This window comes from Talpa occidentalis, unplaced genomic scaffold, assembly GCF_014898055.3.
Source record: "Talpa occidentalis isolate TD23 unplaced genomic scaffold, MPIMG_talOcc4v2.1, whole genome shotgun sequence".
Classification (NCBI taxonomy): domain Eukaryota; kingdom Metazoa; phylum Chordata; class Mammalia; order Eulipotyphla; family Talpidae; genus Talpa; species Talpa occidentalis.
In genome coordinates, this window is record NW_026555331.1 from 22640133 (window position 1) to 22655640 (window position 15508).

Below are 15508 nucleotides of genomic sequence, written 5' to 3' on the forward strand. Positions count from 1 at the left end.
CAGATATATCTCTCTGGTGCCAAATAAAACTTTCAAATTTTTTCATTTAAGTGGTCAACTGTTCTGATCCTGGAATTCCAGCCAATTCCAAAAGAGAGAGTAAGATAGAACATGGAAATTTCACTTATGGAACTGTGGTATTCTATGACTGCAATCCTGGATATTTCTTATTTGGCTCTTCAGTTTTGATATGTCAACCAAACGGACAATGGGACAAACCTTTACCAGAATGTATCAGTAAGTAGATAATGTGAATTCTTCCTTGAGAAATTGTTATGGAAGCACCATAGATATTTATTGTCTTTACAATGTATCTGGAACAATATATATTGTTTTTATATCATTGTAAATCTGATTTCATTATTTTGAAACTAGATTGTTTTTGCCAATTCATTGTCCAGTTACTTTGTTTAGTAATGTTAATATGATGGCTACCTCTCTGTCATTGCTTGACATTGCACTTTGCTAAACAGAGAGAATATAAAAAGCAGACATTTTTCACATTCTCTGATATTACCATCACATAAGTGCCAACTACATTTTGAATTTCTTTACTTAACATTTCAAATTCATTAAAAATAGTCAATGTAAACAGCAACTATAACTTCAGTATTCTTGAGGATTTAGACAAAGGTGTTACTTAAAATGTATTCATCTTAAATAATTATCATTTACAGTCACAAATTTTAAAATGCAGTAAGAGATATGTACATATAATCTTATATGACCATGAACATTTAATAAGTATGTTTTGTTATATGTTGTTCTGGATTTGTAGGAGATACACACACACACACACACACCACATCTTGATTCACTAATCTGTTGGACTATTGCAGTAAGTGCAGTGCTGTAATGTATACAGGAATGCATATATCCTTTCAAAATAGTGTTTTCATGTTCTTTGGATCAATGCCTAAAACAGGAATCATTTTATTCTATGGTAAATCCATTTTTAATATTTTGAAAAACATGTACACTGTGCAGTTGACATCCCACCAACAGTGTATAAGGGTTCCTTTTTCTTTACATTCTTCCTAACAGTCATTGTTTCTGGTCCTTTTAACATGGACCATTCTCCTAGCTGTGAGACGGCCTCATAGTTTTTATATGCACTTCTCTGATGATAAATGATGATGAGCATTTTTTCATTGCCTGTTGGCAAACTGTATGTCTTCATTGGAGATGTGTCTATTAAGCTCTTCTTCTCATTTTTACTTGAGTTATTTATTTTATTTTGTTAAGTTATATGAGTTCCCTGTAGAACTTAAATATTAGCATTTTTTGTGTTTATGTGATGCAAATATTTTCTCCTGTGCACTAGGTTTTCTTTTCATTTTAATTATAGTTTGTTTTGCTCTGCCAAAACTTTTTAGCTTTATTAAAACATGTTTATTTATGCTTTTGTTTTTATTTTTAGTATAGTTGATTCCCCCAAGATCATTGAAGCCAATGTCAAGGATTTTTTACCTATGTATTCATCTATGTATTTTATGATTTCAAATCTTATATCTAAGATTTTAATCCATTTGAGTTAAAATTTGTGTGTGGGATAAGAGTAGTCTAATTTAATTTGCAAGCCAAATGTAATAATACATTATATAGATCTTCCATCATAAATAAATGGGATTTAATACAGATATCCAAAGATAGTTCAGCATCTATAAATCTATCCATGTGTTCACTACAAAAGGAAAGATAAATGTCAGATGATCAGATCAGTAGATGCAAAGAAAGGCTTTAGCAAGATCCAACATCTACTTATGATTTGGAAAAAAACTGAAAATGATAGCAATGTATGATAGCAAACTCAGAGCTAGCAGCATGTTTGGTGGTAAAATACTAAAAGCATTTCCTCTAAGATCAGGCACAAAAAATTATATATTTACTTTTGCCACTACTATTCAACATAGTATTGGAAGTCTTAGCTAGAGCAATTAGGTAAGAGAAATAAATAAAAACAATCATAATTGGAAAAGTAGTAAAACTATCACTATTTACATATGGCATGATACTATAAGTAGAAAACCCTAAATATTTCATTAAAAGTTATTAGAAACAAATGCATAGTAAAGTGTCAGGTTACAAAATCAATATACAAAAATTTGTTGTCTTCCTATATGCAAACAAACTAGAAGATAAAGAAATTGAGAAGGCAATCCCGTTTTCAATCACAAAAAAGAATTAAGTATATAGAAATAAAATTAATATAGGATATTAAAGACTTGTACAACAAAAGTGTAAGAAATTAAGGATGACATATGAAAATAACACCAGAAAGTAGGAATCTGATAATCCTAAAATACAAAAAACAATGTAAAACAACATCACCTCAATAAATAAAATTACAAAATTAAAAATAATAATAAAAAGAAGTAGAAGAAGGAAAAAGAAATGGAAAGACAGTCCTTGCTCATGGAAGAATCCTACCAAAAAAATTCACACAGATTAATAAAGTTGGTATTTTATTTTCAAGGGTATTTTTCAAAGAAATAGAGCAAACTTTATTGAAAATTACTAGAACTACAAAAGACCTCAGCAAGTCAAAGTAACCCTGACAGAAAAAAAATAAAAAAGTAACACACAGTCCTCAAGCTATACTACAAAGTTATAGTAATCAAAATGGTATGGTATTGACAAAATCAATCAATGTAGTAGAATTGAAAGCCCAGAAGGAAACCCATGTCTATGTGAAGAGTTAATTCATCACAAAGGAACCAATAGTATAATTGGAGAGGATACAATTGTATACTTTAGAGAATGGAAAATTTCTTCAACAAATAGTGTTGGGAAAATTGGACACTAATATGCAATAAATTGAAATCTTCATTTTATTTTTAAAAATTCAATTTTCCTGTGAATGTTTCATTTCTCCAGGGTGCATGTATTTGAGCAGATAATTCACTTCTGGCTTATTTTATAAAAAGTTGGTGCAGGTTGTTCGATAGGAGATATAAAAAAATTTTATATCCAATAATTATGTATTGTAGTGATTGACTGTGGACACCCTGGCGTTCCTCCTAATGCAGTCCTGTCTGGTGAAAAGTATACCTTTGGGTCCACTGTTCACTATTCCTGCACAGGAAAGCGTACCCTTCTAGGCCAGTCATCAAGAACTTGCCAATTAAATGGCCATTGGAGTGGATCACAACCTCATTGTTCAGGTACCACTTGAAAAATTGGATGATATGTGTTGGAAATGAAATTATTGCAAATTTTTATTATTTTTATCATTGTTATTGTATAAGTACAAGACAATATAAAGAAGCAAAATAATAATAAGTTCCTTTATAAAAACCTTATAAGAGAAGCTGTAACATTGTTTATAAATTTATTGGAATACTCGTAAAGATAATATTTAAGTTCAGAGTACAAATTAATACTGACTTTACAGATAGTAATTTACAGGTTTATGCTTTTGTACTTACATGTACCTAATGTAAACTGGTTTTAAGATGCCATGCTGTGTGAAGTGCTTTTGTTATTAAAATGTTGAACCACTCGGTCTCAGGTAACTATTATATTTTAGCAAAGAGCAAATATAGACTTTCACAAAAGGCAGTGTGATATCAGTGATTTTCTCTTAGAGTTCAGTTCTATTAAATTTCTAATTAGTTGCTTACTTAATAACAATTTAAAAATAAAGCTGTAAGTGCTTTAAATTAAACTATGCCAACTCTTATGAAAGATATTTCCTTCGTTATTAATAGGCAGATACAACTCCTTAGCCTCTACAACCCCAGTAGAGTCTTTGTAGAATAAGTGAAAATTAGGGCCTCCCCAGTGGCACAGCGGTTGAAGGCTGGGCTGTGAAGCTGCCTGCAAGCCTCTGCAACGCGGGTTCAATCCCCGGCTGCCAGGCGAGGGTCCCACATGGCGCGCAGACCTCTCCTGCCACCCGCTGCTCCCCTTAGCAGTGTACTTCGTCAGTCTGCCTGTTCTGTTCCCCACACTGGCTCTGGTGAATCCTGTCACCCTCCCGCGCTTCTGACTGTACCCAGTGCTTGTATAAATAAATAAATCTTTAAAAAAATAAAAAAATAAATAAAATACCGACATTTTAAAAATGTGAATAAAAGATTCATCTTAATGAGAATGAAAGCTATTTACTTGGAATACATCATTAATTCACCCAGAAATCTGACTATTCATATAAAAACAAACACACCTCTCTACCTTTCTCTCTCTCTCTCTCTCTCTCTCTCTCTCTCTCTCTCTCTCTCTCTCTCTCTCCTCCTCCTCTGACTCTTTCCCTTCTCCCTCTGAGTTTCTCCATTACAATATCACAATATATTGCTATTGTGATAATGTTGATTATTATTTAAGAAATGAAGAAGGAACTCAGTAAATCCTTAACACTAAAATCAAAAGATGCACACTTAGACATAAACACAACCCTCATTAGAAACTTCAATAAGAGTTCTAATTTTGATTATTTGCAATTTATGCTTATATTTTCTTTTGAGGACTGTCAGCTCACTCACCTTTGGTCAGTCAGTCATCTTTGGTCACTGGTAAATAAAATTAGTGGATCAAACATTAGGCTATAGAAGTATAACATGTGACACATTTTCCAGTGTCTCACACTTCTAATTTAACAAAAAAAGATTTTTAGTAATTAGGAACATCAGAGAAGAAAACTTGCAAATTTTCACATTTAATTTTAATTTTATAAATCCATGGCTACTTGAGCCCATAAAGCTATTAGTTATAAACTTTCCAAAAGTTTGCTTGATTATTAACCAGATTATGAAAATACTAATAAAATGCCCTTAATCTATTTAATATTTCCAAATATCACTGTATAGAGAATTAAACCATACTGTTCAGCTAGTCTCATTTTCTTTTTGTCTTTTTCTTACGACTATATTGGAAATATCAATTCCAATTTTACCCAGTCAACTTGTCAAGTTAAAGCAAAATATTGTAAAAACAAATACTTTAATGTTGAACCAAACTGTGAATTTAATAAATATCTATTGTACAACTTAACGTGAACTGTACTGAATTGCAGGTGATGCTACTGGTACATGTGGAGACCCAGGTACTCCCGGTCATGGTTCTAGACAGGAAAGTGATTTCAGAACCAAGAGTTCTGTACGTTTTGCTTGCGATACTGGTTATATCCTTCATGGCTCTGAAGAAAGAACATGTTTAGCCAATGGTAGTTGGACTGGAAGGCAGCCAGAATGTAAAGGTAATATTAAGCAGTAACTAAATATATTTAAAGTGTGGAAACTTAATGAGTATCCAAATTCTGGTGAGCACTACTTGTGAAATATTCCCTGCCCCAACAGTATAATAGAAGCAGTAGTATTCCAGTCTTATTGACTCATCCCTATATGAGAATGAGAGGGAGTAATTATAAAATGTATCTCTCATGGGTCATTTATATACAAATATTGTTCACATTGTCTTAAAAATAGGAGCAGTGTGGGGGCCTACCCTGGTGGCTTAGGGGTTAAGTCTCAGTGCTGTCACCACATGGCTCACACTGAGGCCCACCACAATGGCCTGAGTTTGATCCCCAGCCAGGGAGCTAACCCACATGGTGGAGCAGATCTTTCCTGTCTCGCCCTCTGCTCTCCTTAGTAGTATATTTTAGTAAATCTGCCTGCTCTGCTCCCCACTCTGTCTCTGATGAATCCTCTCAATCCCTATACCCTGGTTCTTCTATGTAAAAATAAATAAATAAAATCTTTAAAAATATAGGAGCACTGTACACTGTTGTATGATCTAGAGTATATTATAACCAAAAATGATAGAAAAATAAAACTGTAATGAATTTCATGTTCATCAATAAGAGATTGGTGAAATTATAAATATACAGGTAATGGAAAGCTATCCTACTATTAAACTATATAATAGACACATTCAATTGTAATGTTAGTTAAGAAAAATAAGATTATGAAAGTTTGTTTATCATAGTTTTATATTTTTCAGTTGTAATATTTTACTATTATATATACTGTGCTTAGCACATCTTGAAATCCACATCAAAGAGCATAAATAGTTTGATTGATTAATAGTCACTTATATGTAGATAAATATTTGAATATACATGTTCATAATACAAATGTTTTATTGGTATTCTTTCTTAAGTGATAATTTTATAAGTAATCTCTAATTTCTTCCTTATACTTCAATTTATCTTTTGATTTTTATAAAATGACTACTTACTACTTTGATAAAGAGAAAAAAATGCTGATAATAGTAAAAATATATTTTAAAAGATTACAGTAATTTTAAAATAAGCACTATGTCTAGCAACAAAAGAAATACATAGATTAAAATATACTTCATATAAAGTATTCAACCAAAATAATCTATCAACAAAAATATATTAAACTCACTCAATTAATTTACTAGCCTGAACAAGATCCAGTTGTCTCATTAATATGTTATCAGAACCATTGTTAGGAACTTGTACTTAATGAACAATCTGTCATTTACTTCATTTCTCTGTGTCTCTGTTCCCTCCCAAGATATGATGGTGAAATTAATATCAACTCGTAGCATTGTTGCAAGGTTAAATAATACTGGAAAATTGTGAATGTCATATAATAAGTGCTTGATGAATGTTAGCTATCATTATTATTAGGTAAGATCAATTGACAGCTGACAAATGATTCTTTTGAGGAGAAATGACTTTTAAACTAAATTTACTAAGTGTAAATGGGGTTATCTTCACAGACAATAAACCTGTCTTCCACTGAATATCAATATTACAGAAACAAAATAGTTGTTACTTCTGTTCATTGTGTCCACAGAGCTTTTAGCCCTTACTCTTCATAGATAATTCACCTACCTGTGTTCACTTTATATAAATTTTACTTGTGTTTAATTCAGATAGCAATATTCTGGGTCAGAACAATGTGGAGGAAAGACAGGTGAATAGGGATGAGGATGTGATTTGTCCATATCATGAAACCACCTGGATTATAGAAGTTCTTGCTTTTTTATTGTGCAAAAATTTGACTTAACAGTGTCACTATTTAAAATGCAAATTACAAGTAAAATATCTTTGTAAAACAAAAATGATATATTTTCACATTTTTCTCGAATTTTCTCAAACATTTTTCCATTGATGATTGGTGTCAGTAAGTAATGTTCAGTATCCTTGTGTGAGCACCAAGATACATAGCAAATAAATATGAAATTATTATTCTAGACAGGCATTAATAGATGTAGAATAGCTTATTATTCTTGACAACAAAATGAAAATGTTTGCTGTTACAGTAGGTCCTCCTGAAAATTATATCTAGTTTGATTCTTATTGTGTATAAGTTTCCTGCCTATACATGCATACACACAGATGTCTCATTCACTACAAAGGACATGGCAAATTAAATACTTAAGAAACAGCAAGAGATATTGATAGTACATTCTGAAATTATAATTATGCCTCAGAGTCATCAAGATAGCCTTAGTTCTGTAAAGTATTAAATTATATTTTATATCACAACATGATTTCATATTACATTTGACATATATGCTTGTTTTTAAGATATTTGAAAAATTCACTTAACATAAAAATGTCCTGGGTCAGAAAATTTGCTAAAGACGTTAATGACAAATAGTTAAATATAATAGTATATTATAAAAATATTTAAATTCTAACTGCTTGTGGCTTCAGTTAGAAAATATTGAATCTTAAAACCATTCCTAGTATTAAGTTATTTTGTATTACCCAGTTTAATTTTTTTACTCCTTAATTCAGAAATATTTAACATTTTAATGAAAATCAGCTGTAAACTTATATAAATAAAAATATACACCAATGTTTATGGTATTTATTTACAGTGTATATTTTATATCTGTCCCTTTAGGAGAATAAATAGAATAACTTTCTGTTGCATCTGATTCTTACATATTCTGTTTCATGAATTACATTTTAGTCAGAGATTTGTAATCCTTCTCTGAAAGATTTTGTGGTACTCAAAAGCAATATTGTCTGGTAATTACTGTGTAAAGTTTCACAAAATCTACCAACAAAACCTTTAAAAAAATAACTGTTACATGATTTTCACTCTGGTAATTAAACTAAAAAAAATCAATATAAATTCATTTTAAAATTCAGCCACTTAAAAAAGTTGGTTCAAGGGCCTCCCCGGTGGCGCAGCGTTTGAGCGCTGGGTTGCGAAGCTGCCCGCAGCCTCTGCAGCACCGGTTCGATCCCCGGCTGCTCCCCGGCCACCGGAGGAGGGTCCCGCATGGCGCGCAGACCTCTCCTGCCGCCCGCTGCTCCCCTCAGCAGTGTACTTCGGTCCTTCTGCCTGCTCTGCTCCCCGCTCTGGCTCTGGTGAATTCTCTCACCCTCCCGTGCTTCTGACTGTACGCAGTGCATGTATAAACAAAACAAACAAACAAACAAATAAATAAATAAAGCATGCCTCTATTAAAAAAAAAAAAAAGTTAGTTCAAAACTTATTTTAGAAAAAAAAATTATAGCCCCTTTCCATAATGTGAGACATTCATTGTGTCATTAACTTTTTGAAAGTGTTTTTTAATTGCACCTCTTAACCATTCTGCTTTATAAATAGCTGTACAGTGTGGTAACCCAGGAACAACAGCCAATGGCAAGGTTTTTCGGATTGATGGCACGACATTTTCTAGTTCGGTTATTTACTCCTGCATGGAGGGATATATCCTTTCTGGACCTTCAGTTAGACAGTGCACGGCCAACGGAACATGGTCTGGAACTTTGCCTAACTGTACAAGTAAGTTTATTATCAATATTTTAAAAAATCATTAGTTATATGAGGGGCCTCTCTGGTGGCGCAAGGGGTTAAGCACTGCTCTATAAAGCAGTCCACAGCCTCTGCAGCACTAGTTCAATCCCTGGCCTGCCAGGGAGCAACCCACATGGCACAGCAAACCTCTCCTGACTCACCTGCTGCTCCCTTCAGTAGTGTATTTCAGTCAGTCTGCCTGTTCTTTTCCCCACCCTGTCTCTGGTGAATCCTTTCACTCTCCCACACATCTGGCCTGTACCCCAGTTCTTGTATGCATAAATAAATAAATCTTAAAAAAATCATTAGTTATATGAAAGATATTTATAAGTATACAAATGTGCAGGTATGTGTGTGTTTTGTAATTATTTAATCAATGCAGGGTTTTTAATACTTATTTGACATCTCAGATTAAAAATAGTAGTCATGTTATGGTTAGAGTATAGACTAGTGACTTTTAAAATCTGTTCATTCACCAAGGTACTAAATTGGGGAAAGAAGGAATCACAGAAAATCATTGCTATTAAATATCCTTTAACAGTATTTTAAGAATAGAGATGACGTATCAACTGTAATCAAGATTAAAAGCACAAAGGATACAGTTGTTTTGCCAGTTTCACATACCTCAATAACTGACCTGATTTAAAAAAAAAAAATACTGATTACTTATGGGTACTTGAAAATTTTTTAGGAAGTCCCATAGTTGACTTACCCTCTTGATATTTTAAAAATAATGCCTTTATAGATTTTGCATTATAATAAAGTATTATACTTGAAGATATTTTAAAGAAATTATTTAAATTCCTATATAAAAATTAATACCTGGTTATGAATAAAATAAATTTAACCAAAAATAATGCATTTATTGGAAAATTATGGTTGCTTATATTTATTAAGAAGTGTTGCTTCAAAGCTGCCCACAGCCTCTGCAGCGCCTGTTCTATCCCCGGCCACCGGCGAGGGTCCCACATGGCGTGCAGACCTCTCCTGACTCACCTGCTGCTCCCTCAGCAGTGTATTTCGTCAGTCTGCCTGTTCTGTTCCCCTCTCTGGCTCTGGTGAATTCTCTCACCCTCCTGCGCTTCTGACTGTACCCAGTTTGTGAATAAATAAATAAATAAATAAATAAATAAATAAATAAATAAATAAAAGAAGTGCTGACATGGAATTATATAAGTACTAAAATTTTATAAAGGAAAAAACTATTTAGTGTGTCCAGAGACTTAAAGTCATTGGAAATTGTTAAAGCCTCTGTAGTAAAAGAGACTCAAGAGGCACTAATGTAGTGCCTTTTGTATTTTTTTTTTTTGACAAATTACAGATATTTTTACTGTAGGAGGCTGCTTGATAAAATAGAGCAATCAGTGAATAGCAATTAAGTCAACTCATATTAAATTTGTAAATGAGGAATATATTGTTTCCAGGACCCAGAAAGTTTTTGAGCATATTTTAATGCTGTGCTGCAGAGGTCAATAGTGCTTTCCAATGTCAGTGATGGAGCAGGCTTTGACTACCCTAATAAAAATTGAGCTGATATGATAGCCCTACTACTACGTATAGACTGTGCTCTCTCTCTCTCTCTCTTTGTATTTTCTTAAATAATGACTTAAAATGAATCTACTCAGAGGAAGATAGTATTGAATTAATATCATAGCTGTGCTCCTGGAGAAAACTGGTTATACTTACTTATATCTTACCTGCAAAGGTTGTGTTAATGTCAGTTCTGTTGAGGTAGCCCACATATATTGTGTCTCTTCACAGGGAGATAAAATGTTGCTCGGAAGCTGTTGAAATAACAACCAAATAGAACATATTAACCAAATCTATTTAGCAAGATCATTTCCAGTTCTTCATTGAAGCCCATAAGAAATAATACCCATGGCCCTTGTGCCAAATGTTGTTACAGTTTTTCTTTTGGAATATTTCTTTCCCCCATGTTGGCAGCTTCCTCACAGGTGGATTAGTACTCTGCTAATAATCAAGGATTTCTCTCTCTAGATCTCCAGTGAATGTCCTCTCTGGACCTCAAAATTACAAACTCTATCTACATTGTTCTCTTTAGACTTTCACATCCATCTTTTCAAGTTAGAGTCTGTTATACTCTTCAGGGCTTTATCCTGCTTGTATCACAGCCTGGAATCTCTCTTGAGGCAGAAAGACAGAGAGAACACATAGAACTAAACTCATTGGTTTCCTGTCCCTCAAGCATCACTACTTCTGTACCTCATGTTCATTATTTTGAACAAAGTCATACAGTCAAACATTATGCACACACTGGCAAAGGAATTCTATGTGTCCAGAAACATCCATAAAACTGATGAAGCCAGGAGTAAAGAAAAGATATTTGCCACCAACAGGAAGACCTTAACAGTGTCCTGACTTTATAATTCAAAGTGATTTTCTCTGATGTTCATACTAACAGAGGACATCTTTAAACTAAACAAAAATAAATACAAATTCACAATCACAAGTTTTGTTTTTTTTCAGCACAAAAGTACTTCATAGTATTCATCTTATGGGATTTTTACTCTTGTTCTCCAAAAGGCAGAGCTTCCTCTGGCACTAAGAGTATGCAGGAAGATACAATCTGTGTCAAGACAGGATTTGTCAAGTGGAGTTAGGGACTGACTTTTAGCTCTGAAACAATATATGTTCGTTTTTTCCTTGAAATTTTATTTTGAACACATCAGGACTTCTGCCTCCAAAATGATCAATGCCTTACAATGTAAAGACCTTGTCATATGGGACAGTGAATATATACTTAGTCAGATCCAGTTAATGAAACTAAGACATTTTTTCCAAATAACAAGCACCAACCCTGAGATTTCCAAAAGATTTCTTTCCTGTAAAGCATTGGTCAGGGAGCTAGCCTTACTTGGGGAAAACTGGGGTATAGGCCAAGGTAAAGCAGTGTGAAGTGAAGCTAAAATGTCATCAGAAACTCCTCAAGGAAAGCTATTCCTTGGTATGGTGATTCTCAAATGAGTGAGTTTGCTTCCCATAAGACATTTAGCAATGTCTAGGGATAATTTTAACTATTACTGTGCAAGTGAGGGGGATGTGCTGTAGATATCGAGCAGGTGTAAGTCAATGCTAAAACCATCTCTAATGCATAGCTCAGCCCTCCACAGTCAGGAATCAATAGGTCACAAACTGCAATAGTGCCAATGTCAAGGCTGAAAAAACCAACATTACTGAAATCTGGAAAGTAAATCAACTTTTTATTTGAAAGATTATATAAAATCAGAAATGCTGTAAATCTATCCCAGGCTTGAAGCTAGGAATTGGGCAAAGTACATTCGTAATGGTACTTGAGCAAGCATGGGCATTGCTGCAGTGTCTCTAATAGGAAACAATGGGGTAACTCAAATATCAGTTCACAGACATTTGGCTACACAAATTATATTGCATGTATATCCACGTAAAGGAATATTATGTTAAGAATAAGTTGCATGTATCTCTATCTCATACAAAAATATCCATTAGCTATTGAATGATAAAATGAATTATGTTATAAAACTGTGGGTAACATGATTATTTTATTTTAAACTGCATATTTATATTGCTCATTTAAGTTAAAGGGGAAAAGTAGTTTTGGAGCAGCATAGATTGACTGGAATTACCAAAATTATGGGTTTTTTTTAGTACAGAAGTTATGTTTAGATTTATCATAAATGTTGCCAAATGTGCATCTTTTCTGTGATAGAAGGTAATGAGAATACCTCCTACCAAAACAAAGTCAGACCTTAAAACAATTTATGTATTTTTTGCAAATTTGAGCTCTTCATTCCTTATGTAATAATTCACTCATTTATTTTTTAAACAAATTTGTACATATGTGCTTATGATGAATCATGCTCTAGGTGAGGCTCTGAGGATACAGGTGTAGAAAAAAGACAAAATAGCTATCTTCATGGAGTTTATTGGTTCATGTCTCTGTGTGTGTTTGTGTGTGTGTGTGTGTGTGTGTGTGTGAATGTATGTAGGAGAGTATGCCTGCACTCTCTCTGTGTGTTAAGGACTTCTGTGACCTGAGAAAAGATTTCTTGCAAAATACCACAGCACCCATTGTTAGTGATTGATGTCTCTGAATTTTACAGGAAAGCCCTTAAGAGTTACTATTCTAAGGTTTTGCTTGAAAAGACCAAAAACCTCTTAAGGTTGCTGTAAACAAGCTGGTGGTAAATGAATTGACTTTTGAACAGGTGCTGTTTACAAAGGTTGTTGCTATTGGAAACAGTCTCTGAATGGCCTTTGGTTCATTAGGAAACCACTGAACAAATCCTTCTGAAGTTCTCAGGCTTCTCATTCATGCCACTGCCACTGCCACTACATGCAGAACTTCTCATGCCTCTGTAAAATGAACTTGCTTTTGGTGGTTACATCTCACTGAGCTCATGTGACTTTGACAATATTCGCCGCTGTTACTGGCCAGGATTTTAATTCAGTCTGTAAAGTGCTACCTAGAAAATTAAGTTTTGTATGTGTTCTTTTTAATTTTCCTCTTCAAAAGTTAGGAATCAAAAAAAAAAGTTAGGAATCTAGGTGGAATATTTTTGTTTTTTTTCTTAGCTCTTAGCTGCCAGAAAGCTTTTAGTCAGTGCATTCCTCAAATCATTCTTAAGCTATGTGCCTCAAAACAGCAGTGTTTTTTGTTGGTTTCATATAATCTCTGTTATGCATTGTTCTTAAATATTTAAAAGTATTCCCTTTTTCTATGTCATCTCAATTATTTTTTGAAAGATTTTGGGTATTATAAATGATAATATTAGGATAATATTATTTGTAATCAGACCCAGCCTTTCAGGCCATGAGACCAGTATGATTAATAGCACTTCATGCTGAGAAGATTCCTGTGCTTGAGTTTTAGTGCTATGTGATAGCTCTCTCAAATTCTGCATTAGTTTTACCCTTAAACTGGTGTTTTGTGATTGAAGTTCAATGGGATGACGGAGTGTGTGCATGTGTGTGCATGCTAAGAGTTCGAACCACTGCATACTCACAGTCTGCTCTGTTCTTCCCTGTCTTCCTGTGATAGGTTACAGGTCCCTTGCTCCCCACAGCCTGAAACCCCTGGCTCTGCTTTGCCCATTTCCACCCCTGCTCTGGCTGATACCCTCCACCTAACAATTGCTCGTCATTGGCAGTGTGAGGGTCATATTGTTATTTTGGGGGCTTGGGCACAAGCATGGGTGAATGTGTGCATAGAGACTTGGGGCAAAAAAAAGACAGAACTATCCCAGTTTTTGGATGGCAATACCAAAGCATCTACCTAGCACTTGATGGAGTACATTTACTCACCCTTCCATTCAAGAAGCAAATGGAAACGGTAATTTCTTAGGTGCTTGGTTTGGTGATAAAATAATGGAAATGGGAAATGGATATCACTATTCCTAACTGTGGCATTTTCACTTTGAACCTGTCCCACAAATAATGTATCTGTGATACATTCTCTTATTTATGCAATAGGTATAGTCTTTTTGTTCTAGCATTGTTTTTATTTAAAACTATTATGACATCCATTTGGCTAACTGTGCAAAAATATATTAGTTCATCAAGCCTGATAAATTAGAGATTAGGTAGCCATATATCAAATAAGACTTCAAATATTATGTTAGAAATCTTGATTCTGTAGGATGGCTTCTCTGTGAACATACAATGCAGGTTTAAAAAGGTATGTACAAAATAATAGCATATTAACCTAGCCTTCTCACAGTCTAAGTGACAATTTCTGAACCATATGCATGGAATCTGTCATAAGTATTCTTCAGTATAATCAGAAATTATCAGTATGTGATTTAAATATGTTTGCTTTATGATTAAAATGAACATAATAACAAATTTCCCTACTTATATATTAAGTGTGCCATATGCTTACTACTCTTCTCTATTAAATATACGCCACATTAACCATCTGCTCTTCTAATCCAATACTGATAGTAATCAGTTGTGGAGACCCAGGTATACCAGCCAATGGACTGAGATATGGAGATGATTATGTGGTTGGACAAAATGTTTCTTACATGTGCCAACCAGGCTATACAATGGAATTGAATGGCTCCAGAATAAGGACTTGTACAACTAACGGCACATGGAGTGGAGTAATGCCAACATGTAAAGGTTTGTTGATTTCTTCAATATTTGTAAGTGACAACCATCACGTTATTTTATTTTTGATGTACACATCTAAGTAAACTTAGAAAGTTTTTTGTGTATTTAGTTTCACTTTTACTCTGTTAATGGAAAATAACTTGAATTTTTATATTTAAACCATGTAAATAATAATACATAGGATTTAAAAATATTTCAATAAAAATATTATTGTAATGACAATGAACCTTAATGGAATCAAAACAACAGACATACATGTACTCTGATATGTAGTTGCCTTCATTATTTGTCTAGATTAATGGATAATTTTAAAAAGAATATAAACTTGATGAGTTATAACTTTAATTTCCTGGCCCACTTGGGTCAAGTCATTCAAGAATGAGGAGGAGAAAATCTTTCTATAATTTGAGAACAGTCAGCCTGATTAAAGAGATTTAATTTTTTCTTAAAGAAAAGGAAAATTTGTTTATTTAAATAATGTAATCTAGATTTGTTTTGTCAATATAGGCATAGATTTACTATTCTATGCTATTTTATTTCTAGTGGAAATATTTTTACAATTTTTGCTAGTTGTTCTGATTATTTGAAGAATACTTAAGATGTGATGTCAGAAAAATTATATAGTTTATAGCAAATTTCATTTTTAAAAATTGAGATTCCTCATC

The 15508-nt window shown here is 33.4% G+C and overlaps 1 protein-coding gene across 4 annotated transcripts in view; it reads left to right on the top strand.

The window, feature by feature from the left end:
- Positions 1-15508, top strand: part of CSMD3 (CUB and Sushi multiple domains 3) — an 831873-nt gene that overhangs the window by 784783 nt on the left and 31582 nt on the right. For all 4 annotated transcript variants that reach the window (XM_054692020.1, XM_054692021.1, XM_054692022.1 and 1 more), the window contains 5 exons: positions 52-237; positions 2991-3164; positions 5015-5197; positions 8544-8720; positions 14673-14852. In XM_054692020.1, the coding sequence (XP_054547995.1) occupies positions 52-237; positions 2991-3164; positions 5015-5197; positions 8544-8720; positions 14673-14852 (900 nt within the window). The remainder of the gene's footprint in view (positions 1-51; positions 238-2990; positions 3165-5014; positions 5198-8543; positions 8721-14672; positions 14853-15508) is intronic.